The 15,554-nt window shown below is 38.0% G+C and overlaps 2 protein-coding genes and 1 non-coding gene across 7 annotated transcripts in view; 1 reads left to right on the top strand and 2 right to left on the bottom strand.

Annotated features, from left to right (window-relative positions):
* Window positions 1–14,353, bottom strand: part of LOC110853777 (matrix metalloproteinase-2) — a 38,853-nt gene extending 24,500 nt beyond the window's left edge. The window contains exons 1-2 of one of the 3 annotated variants that reach the window (XM_035847059.1): window positions 14,216–14,353; window positions 7,293–8,178 (exon numbers count right to left, since the gene is read on the bottom strand). In XM_035847059.1, the coding sequence (XP_035702952.1) occupies window positions 7,293–7,685 (393 nt within the window). In that variant the 5' untranslated portion in view covers window positions 7,686–8,178; window positions 14,216–14,353. Of the gene's footprint in view, window positions 1–7,292; window positions 8,179–12,503; window positions 12,774–13,491; window positions 13,870–14,215 lie in introns of those variants that run through there. The other 2 variants (XM_035847058.1, XM_035847060.1) reach the window with 2 other exon arrangements.
* LOC118434197 lies at window positions 877–1,044 on the bottom strand. Its single transcript, XR_004833826.1, has one exon. It is a non-coding gene; the product is annotated as a U1 spliceosomal RNA (small nuclear RNA).
* On the top strand, window positions 1,205–2,789 carry LOC110845874. 3 transcript variants are annotated; one of them, XM_035847062.1, is made up of 4 exons: window positions 1,205–1,378; window positions 1,454–1,553; window positions 1,633–2,274; window positions 2,351–2,789. In XM_035847062.1, exons 3-4 carry the CDS (start codon window positions 1,649–1,651, stop codon window positions 2,388–2,390), a joined length of 666 nt encoding a protein of 221 aa, XP_035702955.1. In that variant the 5' UTR covers window positions 1,205–1,378; window positions 1,454–1,553; window positions 1,633–1,648; the 3' UTR covers window positions 2,391–2,789. The 3 variants fall into 3 exon arrangements, with proteins under 3 accessions (XP_035702955.1, XP_021948101.1, XP_035702954.1); XM_022092409.2 differs by having other exon boundaries at window positions 1,205–1,553; window positions 2,351–2,422; window positions 2,489–2,789; XM_035847061.1 differs by having other exon boundaries at window positions 1,205–1,553.
* Window positions 14,354–15,554: the final 1,201 nt, after the last annotated feature.

Here is a 15,554-nt window from a genome sequence, read left to right as displayed (position 1 = left end):
GATAATTAATGTGGTGTGCATTTTATTGTGCATTTTAAAATGTCGCTTATTAAATAATTTGTTTGCGATTGATTGACCAAACTCGGAATTCGATTGTCTTTAAGACTTACATAATTAAGGATTAACTGGTAATTGATATTCAGCCAGAGCTTCTACTCCTTTCTACACAATCCAAGGTTTCTTGGCCATGAAGAACGTGATGCTTTTTTACCTTTGCATTTTATTTTGGCCAACAACTATGCAATTTCTCTCCATATTTGCCCTGTCGAATGTGCATATGCACATAGAATACTGCGTTACCAATTTATTTCTATGCATATTGATGGTCAACATTTGTCATCAACTGGGCAGGTGGTCCGGCCGGTTGTGAACGATTTCGCAATTTTTTTTACCTTATTTATCATAACAATGAAGTAAGGAAATAAATACTGTGTAAAGTCCTTAACGGGATTTTTTTACAATGCAACACGACAAACTGACACAATTTGAGTCATTCATATTTTACAGAGGTGGGCAAAAAACTGCAGTGTCGAGTCGACACCGATGTGTTTTAAATATACAATATACATTTCAAAATATATTTAAAAATGCAAACCCATAAATATCACGTCTTGATCATGAATTGCAGATAGCATTCGACATATTGACAAATAAAGTTAACTTTTTCCTCGTTTTTCCATCAAAACTCGTGTGTAATCCAATAAATTAAGTAAGCAATTTTAGTACATTGATCTGCTTTACTACTTTTGCTAAATAGCTATGTTTCATGTGCTATTAATTTATTTCCACGTCCTGATCTACACTAATTATTTTCAGGAAATTCAGCCCGAATATTCAGTGCAACTTCACAGTTTAATGTCTTTAGATTGTTTTCAGTAGGGGCATGCGGAAGAGGAAGGGCATGCCCCAATGGAAAAAATTGCCACGCCCGACTTATCCACGAAGGATAATCGCAGGCGTCCACCCCTCCGAAGTGCAATGGAGGGTCTCAGCCTGGGGCAAGCACCTTGTGGATCGTGCTTATACCCGACGTTAGCTAAGATTAATTTCATTTTGGTCGTTCGGCGACCAGGTTGTTTGAGACGTGCGACCACCACGTATGCCCAGTTTTACTGCATCTCTCACCCTCCCCGGTACCATTCCCCACTCGGAAAAGGTTCTCGATGAATGCGGGAATGCAAACCCTTCCTTGCTTTGCATTTTGTGCTTGTATTTGTAATTGTTAAAATTTAGAATAAATTAATTTTATCTCCTTATTCAAATAGTATGAAAGTTGGTTTCCGATGTCGAATGGGAGATAAAATTTTGGGCTAAAAAACTGAGTTTTCGTGGCGCACGGAGGATCGGCGCCGCCTTCTGGCGCTTGGTTCAAATCCCAGTAGAGCCAAATTTACTTTTTGTAACTCTAAAAAACGTTACAAAAGCAATAAATATTACGCTGTTTTGATCGTAGTAGTCCTCACAACTTTGGATAGTCGGACCACCCCTGGGAACGTGGGGGTTAAATATAGTTATTTTTTATCCGTAACTGCGTGAAAGCAAAGCACTTTCAAGTAATTTCCTTTATAATTGCATCTTAAACAATCTTCATCCACACAAATTCCGATTCTATCTAACTGTTTCATATTCTAGTACAACATTAAAAAACATGGCTAACACTGCGCAATTGAGGAAACTGATTGCAGAAATTCTGAAAACTGCTAATCTCAACTCCATCACTACAAGGAAAGTTCGACAAGAATTGGAAACCAAACTTGGCGAAGATTTATCTGAAAAGAAAAAACAAATTGAAAACTTGGTCTTGGAAATTTTGGAAGACATCCTAAACGGCACAGGAGACGACAAAGGGTCAAAACGTAAAACAAAAGATGAATCTGAATCTGAGAAGGAAGACACGCCCAAGAAAAAGAGGGGGAAGAAGGCATCTGATGATGATGACGAATCATCATCGTCACTCGTCATTGACGAATCATCATCGTCACTCGTCATTGACGAATCATCATCGTCAATCGTCATTGACGATTCTGAGGAAGAACCCAAGACGGAGAAGAAGCCTGCTGGAAATTTGAAGGGAGGATACGCAAAGAAATATAGATTGAGTTCCAAGTTGGCTAAGGTCATGGGGGAAGAGAACATGGCTCGTCACGAAGTGGTCAAGAAGATGTGGGTCATCATTAAGGAGAAGCAGTTGTTTGATCCAAAAAACAAACAGTTTGCTATTTGCAATGAGGATCTGCTTGCCGTTTTTAGAGTGAAACGGTTCAAAATTTTTGGGTAAGTTAGCCGGACATTTACATAATAATGAATGATGTGATCCATGCACTAATAAATATGTTTTGTTTTAATTTAGGATGATGAAGTACTTGAGTACCCATTTCTTGGACGACTGAATTCAAATTCAAATTCAAATAACTGACTCAAGGTTTTTTTCTAACAGTCTCATCTAATGTTTTACTAGTTGAAGATTGATGGTTATTTTCTTTTATAGTGTACGAAGGTACCTTATCTATACTTAATCCTGCTCTACTGTGTGTTTAATTTGTTGGTATCGTGGTTAAGTTTCTTCTTTTTTGTCTTTTACTATATATATATAATACATTTTTGTTAGATTTAATTAAATGACAAAGTGTCCAAACTCAATTTTATATATTAAATATCCCATAATAGATTGATAACCTTGTATTAGGGCCCCGTTTATTATTGTCACAAGACTTGAAATTAATTAAAGTTTGTGTGTTGGTAGCTTATTGCAATAAATTATGCCACAGTTATTTTTTGTTTTCACGACATTTGTACATTTAAAACCAATTTTTTGTGATACTTCTTTAGGACGGACATTATTTTTCATTTTGTATTTTTAAAACTTGTATAATTTTCCCAGCCCTGATATTTCATGCGACACACAACAATGCATGTGACGAAGGAGAAGGGTCATTGTTACAAATGACACAATCATCCTAACAAGATGGTGGATTGGATTTGAAGAAGAATTGTTAAGATATTATCTTCCATTGGTGAGATAAGTTCACTACTAAATATTAATGATTGGCTGATTAGCTCCTACTGTGGAATTTTGGTGTTGTGTCTGTCTGCATACAAAATATTAAAAATCGACACCTTCTCAAAATCTGACTTCTCAAATGGTAAGTTTTGTCTACTACGATTAATAATATCGTCTCAGTCAAGGAGTAAATAATCATTTCATATGTCTTATCAAAATCTCTGCATTTTTATTTACTCTTCTGCTGACCTAGAGTTCAGATTTGTTATTTACTACTTGATAATCCCTAACCAAACCACGAAATAAAGTGGGTAATAATGAATATCATGGAGAGGGTGTCGGTTATCGTGAAATTATGTAAGTATTTATCTATGTATTGTGGCAAGGAAATTAAGTGACACAATAATACAAGAACCAACTGCATGCAACTTTCAGCTTGATAAATGCATGCGAGGAAATTGTATTCCTAAATATTTATTTGTGACATACTTTAATTTTACGACCTTCATCAAGCATAACCCCAAAGCGACCTTAGGAGCACATTTGTGACGAGTATGGTGCCATAATTGCAGATTATGTAATGCAATTGCTTGCGAGTTCTCCTTCCTACTCACTAAAAGCTATTTAAATCTTTTATATTTAGTAATGTTTCTTGAAAAATAGCCACGTTTCGAAATTTTTAACGACAATTTGTGTATGTAATGAATGATAAAGAGGTACATACTTGAGATACATTATTTATGCTGTCAGGAAAAATCGTGTCATTCTCCATTCCGAAAATTTTCTAAATTTTCATACACTGGGTTTTAGTACAAAACAAGTATTTTTAAAAACTACATACATATCATTGAATTTTGTCTCTCCCTAAAAGTAAACTGCCCCCACTAACCAAAGTACGAAACCTATGTATGTATATTTATTCAGCATCATTATCTCCAAATAAATTACTTATTATTATCATCCACATCATTGATTCCATGCAACTCCCGACGCCCAACTGACGCCAGGACGCCACGAAAAGAAATTCATTTCATAAGTAATTTGTACGATGAAATAAGTTAAGAGCTCTACTTTTTTACTGTTTGAGAGAAAAGATAAAATTCACACCAGACAAGAAAGTCAAGGAAGAGAAGAAGCACAGCCTCGCATTCATCACAACTTTTGAAGAATGTATGTACATAAATATGATAACGTTCCCCATTCATCAGTCAAAGCTTATACATAACTCTTAATACAATTATGTACGTACTGAACTGACGTAAAGTGAGAATGAATGCCTCTTAACGTCTCGAATTGATGGATTTTTTAGTGTAAATAAGAAACAGATAAGTTCTCATCCAGCCGAGATTTCTTATGTCTTATGCCGATGTTTTTATCTATGGAGGAATTGTCTCTAAACAAATTGTGGTGGTGGTGGCAGAGTCTCATCGTCAGTCGTTCGTGCGTGACAACGTGAGATGTTGAATGTCACGGACAAAACAGAACGAAAATGACCATGAATTGGTTTTCGTTTAAGAAATGAAATATTATTTTGCGTGTGTGTTTTTCCATGCTACAAATAAATCATTAGTCGTGGTTGGAGAAATGCATACATGGAAAAGTTGAGACAAAAGTTCGGCATGGCAGGAGATTCATCTTTCATGACCTGACAGGGGCAAAGGTCGCTTAAAAATTGAATACTAGAGAATTGTCGGTATGAAGGAGGAGGAGGAGGTGGAGAAAACGCCATGAATCACTCAAACACACACCCACCACGTCTTAATTAGGAGGAAAGTGTGAAATTAAAAAAAGAAATGCAAGCGACTAAAAATTAGACAATTAAACTTGGATAATAAGGTTTCGGAGCTCATCAAAATTCCTCGAATTGTTAGATACAATAATTAAGTGGTGATAAGGACGGCTCGATAAGCCCCACCCCAAATAATATTTATGCCAATTCCACGAGATAACTTGTCTTCCTTCCTCTCTCAAACTCTGGAATCCAGAGTATACACATTCTGTGCATCGTGACTTGACATTTCGGGATTTTTACGGCTTTCAATAACCGATTCGGTGATGCAACGCAGTAAAAATAATAGAGTTATTTAGCTCGACCTTTTTCAATAAAGTGTGACCTATCCGATCCGATCCCGTCCAGGGAAAAATTGACCTTTCCAACTTGCAAAATGTCTTATTTCCCAGCCAATCCATACTTTTTCAGCATTTACTTTTTTAGCCAAGTTTACAAAGAAAAATCGCATCGCAAAAATTGCACGGGAACAAAATCCTTCCATGTAAAAAAATTCTCCATTTAAGTAATTCATCCCGACGTATGCATTTCCTAGCTGGATTTTTATGAGCAAGTTTCCGCCTTCTCGTCCATTCATCATCCATCCCAGTAGCAAAACTAATCCTTTCATCTTCATCTAATTGAGATCTCCTCATTCATCCTTTTCCACACGAATGCGAATGTCCATCTCAATTAATAATTGTACATATAACGAAACTCGTACATACGTCTCCTCAGCCCCACACACAACACAAGCAGGCAAAGTCTGTCTTGTTTATCTGTACGTGTCACTCACTTCCAGAGGAAAAAAATAAGGCAAGCAGAACCACGAGATCAATGCAACTTGTTAATAATAATTCCGACTTTTTTTATTGGCTCCTGCTCCTGCTTCCGCTTAAACGAAATACATAAGTGTAAACACTGCATTTCCCTCCTCGTGCAGTGATTGACATCGACATGTACACACACACGCGGAATGCATACAACTGGATGATGCGTTTTGATCAAACATCCACATGAAAGTAAACGCGCTTTCTTTACGTCCAATTTTTTCGACTTGTTCTCACGGATTTTTATAAACAGTAAAAACAAATTCTCGTGGGTATTGGATCGGAAAATAAGTATTTACTTTAAGAAAAAAGAAGTGTTTGGGTCGTGGGAGTCGAGATTACAAATTAAAACTCTAACGACCGGAAACATTTGTGTCGTGATGAGATTTAGGGGATTATTGAATTAGGGAACATACAGTTTTTTCATGATTTTTCAAAGATTCGGTTGGACAAGAATTAGTGTCACATTTGTAGTTGGGATGTAAAAGTAAATTCGGCAAGGTTTTGAAATTAAAAATTATGAAATGGATTTCCTTAATGAAATTTTCGTTCAGTGTGTAAAACTAAAGTTCATCCATCCCCATGTATACTATGGATATTTGCATTATTTGCATATGCACACGTACATACCACACACTTCTTAAAGAACAAAGAATCTCGTTCATTCGTATGATTCTCAAGAATGCAAAAATAGCCTCAAACTGCACTTTTTACTTGCACTTTTTCCTCTCCTCTCCCCACAAAAACTTTCCCTCTCATCTGACTGACGAAGTGCAGATGATGCCACTTTAGTTAGGTGACTCATCTCACCAACACCAACCAACCACTAAATACTACCCGTCGCCATTTCCCAGAATATTGGACCATTCCCAAGAACACATGGCTGGCATCCGGAAGTACACAACTCGGGTAGAAAAGTCTATGCATGCATGTATCCATCCACTCGCCAATAATACGCACAGATCCGTCGCCACATTTTTTCCCCGACAGATTTAATGCACCAAATGCAGTACCTCTCATTCCCAGAAGGACGTCCAGTATCCGGTACGACACTGCCAGACGTACAAAAAAAATCTAGTCCACTATTCGGGCGTCTCACTGAAAAACCCGGAGTGCATCAGCAAAAAAAATAGATTCGACGAAATCCCCAACTACATTTCAAGTAATTGCATGCAGTGGCCGCGGACGGAAGGGTGTGGACAAAGGGACAATGTCCCCATGGTTGTTCGATGTCCCTAACTTACATATACAAACCCCTCCCTCTTCCTATTCTGCAATGATAATGCCCCCCAACACGCCTTCCGCGGCCACTGATTGCATGAGTGAGTCAGCTTTATGGTATAAATTGCTACCTCAATAATATTCTAGTTTTTCCATTCACCCTTTTTTTCCCTGGTTCGTTTCGTGGTTTACTTTGCAAGTTGTCTGTCGAACAGATGAAGGCAGTCTCACATGATTATTATCATTCTCCAAAATGAAATGCAGGATTGGACTGTGTACGTATTTGAACCCATTAATAAGCGAACAGAACAGAGAGGGTACGATACGATACGGAATGAAATTGCCAATTTAATCGAGTCATTAATAATGCTGCAGTTTATTACTCGTATAAGTCTGTCTTCTTGATATGCGAATGTGGTGCTCATCATTTAATTTCATGGTAAAAATGGGCCCGGAAATTACGACCACTTACCACGGAACTGGTCGAAAAGTACTTTGGCGGCGTGGCGCCCGACCTGACGACAGGGGCGGAGGAAATCCATGGAATGTTATCCATCACGAGGAGCAGGGTCGTGACGACGAGGGCGAGAATGACTAGACGAGAAGATGACGACGAGATAACTTTCATCTCTTTTTTATGCCGGCCTTTCCTCACTTCCAAATTTAAGTTATAGTTTGACACGATTTTAGTATTCACAACGGGATTCCTCATTGTCCTAAATTCTTGTCCCAAGGTGGTTTTGGAACCTTTCTTGGAACAACAGATAAGCACCGCATTTTCATAACTGTCACAGATCTTGATCGGATAATGAGTACAGCGTTTCGTGGGGAGTAAATGTTGCCCAGATTTTGGTAAAATATCCATTATTTCCCCAAACTCGTATCACTGCGAGAGTAACGACCACGACCACCAAGCGAACCACTCACTACTATTTACACGTTCGTTTTTGTTAATGTCTGCAACTACTCTGCTGCTGCCGTGCTTCGTGCATTTTTATTTGCAAACATAACCATAACTTTTATTGGATGAAAGGTTCAGAATTTGGCCTATTCTTCTGCTCCCATCCTCGCCCAAGTTGAGACTGGCAGTGGCAGTGCTGGCATTGTTGCTGGTGGTACTACGGCAAACTTTTTTTTGGGGTGTGGATGATGATGTTGCAGATACGGTTCGCAGCTATATTTTCTACTTGCGGAATTAGCCCTTGAACCCATTTTTTGTCGTCCGGGGAGGAAGAATACTTCATCATCATCATCGTCAGGTTAGTTTCATGGGTATCGTTGTTCTTTGTTGGTGCACAGGTAATCCATTTTCTCACCGGGGCAGTCAGCTCGTGATGAATTAGTCTTCTTATTCACCCCTGTAATCAGAACGGAGAGAGAGAAAGATTAGCAATAATTTTGTCTACTTAATTTCGCACTAATTGCGAATAACAAGTATAGTGGTCATAATTTGTGGGATAATAAATTCAGGATTTTTCTAGCCTTCCAGCCAAATCTGGACCTGCTTAGGATTGCTAAGTTATTATTATAGTGCACTAATAAATCGCGCACCTAATCCCTGCCGGCTATGGAGTATTTTGGATAAGTGTTGTATGACGTGACATTGTAAAAAAATGTGTATCTCGTAAATTTCTAACGTGCCATGTCCTGTCTCACTTTTACTCCCATTCAGCCTGCCCATGACTTATCGACCCTTTCGTATTCCTGGACACGTTTGTGTGTATGTTTATACCTTATCCGCCTATAAGTAACTGCGAAGAGTCAAACATAACGTGACACTAAACAGGCGAGCAATGGTTTCAGTTTCTCGTACGGACGGAACAATGCGAAGGGATTGAGATCCACCCATCCCAAAACCCATCACGTCCACGTCTCGTCATAATAGTTGAATTATGCGTCTACATCCGGTCTGAAACGGCAGCGTGTAAGGAAGGAGGAAACAAGTGAGGGGAGAGATTAGGTAGTTAGTAAATAGAGGAGATTATTAGGGTTGTGGTGGTGTTTCCAGGTGTGTAGCATTGCCTTTACAAATCGGGTCCTCTGCTAAATTAAGGCTCACGCAGTTTCTTTCATCCACAAATCACTCCGAGAACGAGGAAATCGGATGTTTGAGTTATAGGTGAAAATTTATAAAGTAAAAGTATTCCATCATAAAATGAGACTCATTTGTTTGCCATCTCGGATAATTTACCCATCTCCCAAACTTTGTCCTTACTTAATTTCTTCTTTATAACAAACAAACGGTTTCCGAAGACGATAACTTTTTGAGACGATCCAACTTCCTTTCTGCTCAGAAAAGAGTTTTGCTAAGTCATCCCCTCCCCCTCCGCCTACAAATTGGCTAATGTTACTCACATTCCCAGTTTTTATGTATTCCGACTCTTTCTTAGGAAACCAGAAACTTTTCCCATTCAAGGGAGAGGAAAATGATTTGTAAGTGCATATTAAAGATGTGCACACTGCTTTCGACTATGTGTACGAGACAGAATTCGATAATAATAATAAGGCAGACGGGAAAACAGAGCGTCTTTTACTTGTGGAGGAGGAGGGTTGTTGGTGGGGGAAGAATAATGGACTGTTGAAAGAGCTCCTGACGAACGAGCAGGGTTCTGAAAATCCTACAGTTTTAGGAAATACTGATTTCGAGTACATAATCTTACTCCAACAATGCAAGAAATTGGTAACATATGCGTAATTGGTAACATAATTGAGACGATAAGGATATGTATTCCATGCCCAAAAACGTCTCATCAGAACCAGTGTTTCGTTTCTTGCGGGTTTGCTACATTTCTTGCACTGCAAAATAAGAAACAAGAAATGCATGAAATCTAGCTACGTGTCGTATGAAATATATCGGTGGGCCGTAGTTTCTTGCACCTTGCATTTCTTGCTGGTCAAAATACCTGCAAGAAACCGCTTTATTTCTTCCAAGTGGGTACTTTTGTCACCCGAAACACTGATCGGAACCCTGTCGACAAGGAAGGAAGGAGAGAAGAAGACCAAGTTATATATTTCTCTGATCGCCTCGACGAACATAATAACAACAAGGAAGAAATAGATGCACTCCTACGGACTTCTTCCTTACTTACGACGTATAACTAACTGCCATCCATGCACTCTGGTTAACTTCTCAGCTATGTATTTACTACCAGGAAGACAGGAAGTCTTTCTTGGATAATAATTCCATTGGACAGTAGGCAAGTAACAAACGCTTCAGCCTAATCTTCTCCTTCTCCATGAGAGAACGTAAAGTAAAATAAAAATGCATTATGTCCACGGTGGCACGAAATCCAATCAACTCCAAATCCAATCCAATCCACTCACTAGAATGCCGAGCTATGCACTATGACCTGAACCTAAAACGGGACACGAGGGTGAAGCTTTCTGGCTGATGACTGGTTACAACCAGGTTGAGATTTTATCATTTTATCAGTGCCAAAATTTCATGGGCCAATAATCAGCATAGCCGAAACCCCTTAAAGTGGCTGCGTCAGGTGAGTCGGTAATTAATGAGGAGTAGGACAGAATTGATGGGTGAGAATTGATACCGAATCGGTTGGACCAACCAAAAAAGTGGAGTAGAAGATGCCATAATAATATCGTGAGACAAATTGAGATGTTGAGTTGTCACTTAGTTTGGCTGGATTTTTTCCCTGATAACTTTCTGTCTTCCTCTCTGCCGAGATTTATTACTTGCTCGAATGCACGTCGACGTACTTCTTGTCTCACCCGTTATTACGTAAAAAAGGCCGTTTTTCTCAGTGTAATAAGTACGACTTATCCAGGTTTTGAGAGATAAGTCTCCAAAATTGCACAAATCTAATGGTCCGCGTCTAAATACTGGTTCAAATTCTTAATATACATTCCAGACATGGAGAAAAGAAAGGGTGAAAAAAATATGAAATTACAGTGTCGGACAGATGTCTACGTCCACATAGTCGCGTCAATTTCATTTTCAAATTGTCACTGAACTACTGAACCAATTTTCATCATTGATATATCAAATTCTCACAAATTTAACGTAATTTCATAGCACATTATTAGTTTTCCGCTAAAAAATTTATTTTAGGCCAGAGATGTATTTTAATTCAAAATGAAAACAATTGGATGGACAAAAGTCAACGTCCAGTAAGAGAAAACATACAAAAAAAACTGTAATTTATAAGGAATGTTATAACAATTAATTTTTAATATTTGGTTGGGCCTCCGTTCGCTTTAAGGACGGCTTCAAGGCGTCGAGTCATAGAGTTTACCAAATTCTTGGTCACATCTTCAGAAATGGTTTCCCAAACTTCACGAATTCTGGATTTAAGGCCCGGAATTCCTGAAAAAGATTGTTTTCTTATTTCTCTTTCAATGTGGTCCCACAGATGCTCAATGGGATTCAAGTCTGGAGATTGGGGAGGCCATTCTAGCTTCGAAATTTTTTTTTCTTGAAGTATTCCATGGTGTACGTGGCAGAGTGTTTCGGATCGTTGTCTTGTTGGAAGACAAATCGTCGTCCAAGTCCAAGTTTTCGAACAGATTCCTGGATATTACGGTCAAGTATTCCCTGGTACCTGTATTGGTCCATAATTCCGTCAACAAATTCCATTTTTCCTGCCCCACTTGAAGCCATGCATCCCCACACCATTACCGACCCGCCGCCGTGCTTAACTGTGGGGTTGAGATTTTTTGGATTCAAAGCTTCTTTTGGATACCTCCACACTCTACGACGCCCATCTGACCCACAGACATTGAACTTTGACTCGTCAGTCCATAAAATATGTCCCAGAATGTTTGTGGCTTGGAAATGTGGTCTCTGGCAAACTTCACTCGTTTGGTTGCATTCCTCGGTACAATAAGAGGCTTCCGGACTGCTCTGTGGGATTTCAAATTTCCCTTGTTCAGTGTTCTTTGGATGGTCCTAGGACTAACTTGTTTGTCGAATATCTCCTTGATCTCGGTAGATAGCTTTGGAGCACTAAGTGAGGGTGTAACGTTGGCTTTGTTGAGCACGTGGCGTACTTCTCGGTGAGCCAAAATGGGTTTTCGACCACTTCTGACCTTGTTTTGGACTGAACCATTAGCTTTAAAGTTCTTAATGATTGTCTGGATGGTTGTCCTTGCTAATTTATACTTGGTCCATATTTGTCTCTGCGACAGCCCCCTTTTTGTCCACCCTTCCAGTCCTGAATGACAAGATCTCGAATAGCGATAGGAATTTCCTTGCGTGTCGACGCCATCATATTTTTCTGGAAGAAAATTATTTAAAAATTAATGCGGCATATGTTATTGATAGATTTATTAAGTTACCTGATTTTATAAATTGGAGAGATTTTTGTTGTTGACAATTAAAGTGAAGTGGACGTAGACTTTTGTCCGCTCAAATTTCATCCTCTCTCGCTCTGCACTATGATTCTCAGTTTTCCCAGAATTTTCAGAAATAACTCATATATTTTATGAAATTACGTTAAATTTGTGAGAATTTGATATATCAATGATGAAAATTGGTTCAGTAGTTCAGTGACAATTTGAAAATGAAATTGACGCGACTATGTGGACGTAGACATCTGTCCGACACTGTATTACTAAATACAACAATACCAAAACCTGATTACTTTGATAACGCGGTGGAATTGGTCTCATTAAATCTTGCAGAAGCCAAATAACACAACAACGACATGTGTAAATACGTACATACTTTACTGGTTGAGACGGGTATATTCGGTCGGTTCTTGGCCTACTTTCCTGGCTTATTAGTCGCCAGCCAGCGAAATGTATGTATGGACTGGAATCAAGTTTTGTTGACCAAGTGGGCCAGACTGGAAAGAATCGATTCTTGATACTTGTTCACTATTCCAGTCCACTTTTCCAGTCCGCAAGAACAAGTAAAGTCACGACAAGAAAATGAATGAATGATGCACGCAGCCAACAAAACTTTGTCTGAGCGTCTCGTGCTGATATCGAGGAGAAATTGCATTGTTTTATTACTAGACGAGATACGCGTGTATATTCATTATGTGAAGAAGATACATGCAGAAACCGGAAGCTTCAACTCGCCACTGTTCCACACCACGACTTCCACCACTTTTTGGCATTTAAAAAAGATAAGAAATTATGACAAAACAATTTCCTCCCTTTACGCGTTGGGTGGTATACATGAACAATATATGTGAATACGTCATGGAAAATATCTAGTTCAAGTAAACTGGTTAGACTACATGGAAATTATTAAGCAAGCCCTAAAGTTTTTCTTTCAGTGAAAAATTAGGGGAAAACATGCGAAGAATTTCTGCCCAGAAATGTAAAAATGCAATTTGTTTCTTTAAGGAATGCTCAGCATTTTGAAATTGGACGAGAAGACGAGATTTGATCTGACTTCTTCTGCTGCTCCAAGTTTTCCTTTATTCGTTGAATACTCGGAGAATTGTGCGTATTCAAAATCACGGAAAAATGAGACTAATTGGCTCACAAGAAGGAGAACCCATTCAGTTTCACATTCACAATTACCATTTCATACTTAAACTAACTAACAAAACCCGGTGTGGTATGTATGTATGCATACAAAGAGAGAACACGTGTTCCGACAAGATTTCGAGCCTCCACACCCCATTCATTAAATCCTTTACACAAAATCTATCTATACACACACAGTCTCACTTTCTTTGAGATGATCCGTTAAAATTTACCATTTTTCCGTAACTTCTCCTCTCCAAAAAGTCCAATCCCCACTCCACGTGCTCCACTCCAAACAAAACCGTCTCAACAAACCGTGCGAATCTTCTTCATGAAATCAGATTGCAAATTTAAAACTCGGCTAACGGAACACTCGGAATGCTTAAAAAATAAAACAATACTTTGTCAGTCACACCACGTACCACCACCGACACAGTTCTGTATCCATCTATTTACAAATAACCCGACGACAACAACAACATGACAACATGCACACACCAATATTAAATCCACGCCAGATCAAGACTGACATTCTTCTTCACTTAACTTACATAATATTACTTCTAAACTAACATGATCACGATGGGATGGCATCCACCAGAAAACTGAACCCTCTCAAATAAGTGTCTCTTCTACATAGCTACATCTCGACCTTACTTTACTCTCATGTTGCATAACTGCTGCTATTATGTCGCACAAGAAGAAGCGTCGTCGTCCACATAAGCCCCACGTCTACTCTGCAGAGTAATCTGCATCCCAGTAAAAAAACCCCAATCTTTTTTAACTGACATGTTAGTTAACTGCGAGGAAATGCGTAAGACTGAGCTGAGACACATTACTTTTATTGTTACGAGTATGCATTTTCAGTTTATGAGATAAATACCAACAGCTTTTCGTATGTATTTACTTGTTGATTACGTTTTGAAAATGGATTTAAGCCTCGAAAAGGTCACTTACCTTGTGCTGGTGGGGGTCACGCTGACTCAGAAACTGTGACTATTCTACCACAAAGAAAAACTTGACTTCTTCTCTCCCCGAGTTCTGAAGTGGACTGAAAAATAGGGAGACAAATAAACGCTTCAAAATCTACCCGGGCATTGGTCGTGGACCGAGTCGCTGTATGCATACGTACAGTTCAGCCCTGTGTATAAGCATCGATTCGCTCCGGCGTATTATCGATCAAGTACGAGGTCTTGGTTAGAAACAAAAATGTATGTATGGAACAGAATTTTCATGGAATTCGTTTCAAAGTTTTGAGGAATTTAAATCGTCGAAATAGAATGGTTTTTGTATCGATATGAAGAATTATTTTTATACATAATTTGGATTACACGGAAGTTTTAGTGGAAAACGAGGAAATTTTTTATTTTGTTAATATTTCGAATGGTATGTTATCTGCCATTCATTATTAAGACAGGCATTTTTGCATTTTTGCATTTCGTCGAAAATAAGATATTGTGAAAGTATAAAATATAACAGAAGCATTCCGACAACTTCGTCAATTTTGACTCAATTTTGAGGGGATTGTTGAATTGATTGGGCATAAATTAGTTATAATTTATATGGGCGTATGGGATTTGATACTGGTTTGGTTAAAGTCGACGATAAAAATTCAACTTTTGCAACTTTGGAACGAGATAAATAAAATTAAAAAACAAGCAACTGAGAAAATAAATTATTATTTTGGAAGTACAGCTCGATTTTCGACATAGTCTTAAACTTAATTTTCTAATTAATTAACCCAATATATTTAGCATAATTAAAAATCGGAAACAAATTAAAAATTTCATGCATTAAAAAATATGTTTTCGATTAGTTTTTGAATAAGTATTTATTTTATTCTACCGTTTGGAAAATTTGCAACTATATAGTTTTTAGTAAATGAATTGTACTCTTAATGTTATCAGGCGCGGATATTTACCTGTAATTTTTGAGTTCATAAATTTCCTCATTTTCTCAGTCTACTTTCATTTTCGAAATCTATTTGGATAACAGATTTTTCGTAATTAATATTATTTGTATTGGATGCAAAACGTTTTTTTGTTGCTTAACGTCGAATAACGAAATATGTAAAATACAATATTATTAGATGAGCCAATAGATGTTTAGGATCCTGACATTTAAATAAAAATTTAACAAGTCAAATATCTAACCGTTTGATAAACTTTACACAACGTTGGATAAATTTGACCAAATTGTTGTGTCTCATCCTCTATTTTACCCAACCTTGAGTAAATTTTACACAATTTATTTTTCATCATGATGACAAATATTATACTTTACACAATTCGAGATT

This window comes from Folsomia candida, unplaced genomic scaffold, assembly GCF_002217175.1.
Source record: "Folsomia candida strain VU population unplaced genomic scaffold, ASM221717v1 Fcan01_Sc001, whole genome shotgun sequence".
Taxonomy (NCBI): Eukaryota; Metazoa; Arthropoda; class Collembola; order Entomobryomorpha; family Isotomidae; genus Folsomia; species Folsomia candida.
This window is presented reverse-complemented; position numbering and strand designations above follow the sequence as displayed.

Excerpts from the sequence above, each read along its gene's own strand:
- LOC110845874 (XM_035847062.1), top strand. The coding sequence starts at position 1,649 with ATGGCTAACACTGCGCAATTGAGGAAACTGATTGCAGAAATTCTGAAA. Across the intron at positions 2,275-2,350 it reads AAACGGTTCAAAATTTTTGG|GATGATGAAGTACTTGAGTA; the intron begins GTAAGTTAGCCG and ends GTTTTAATTTAG.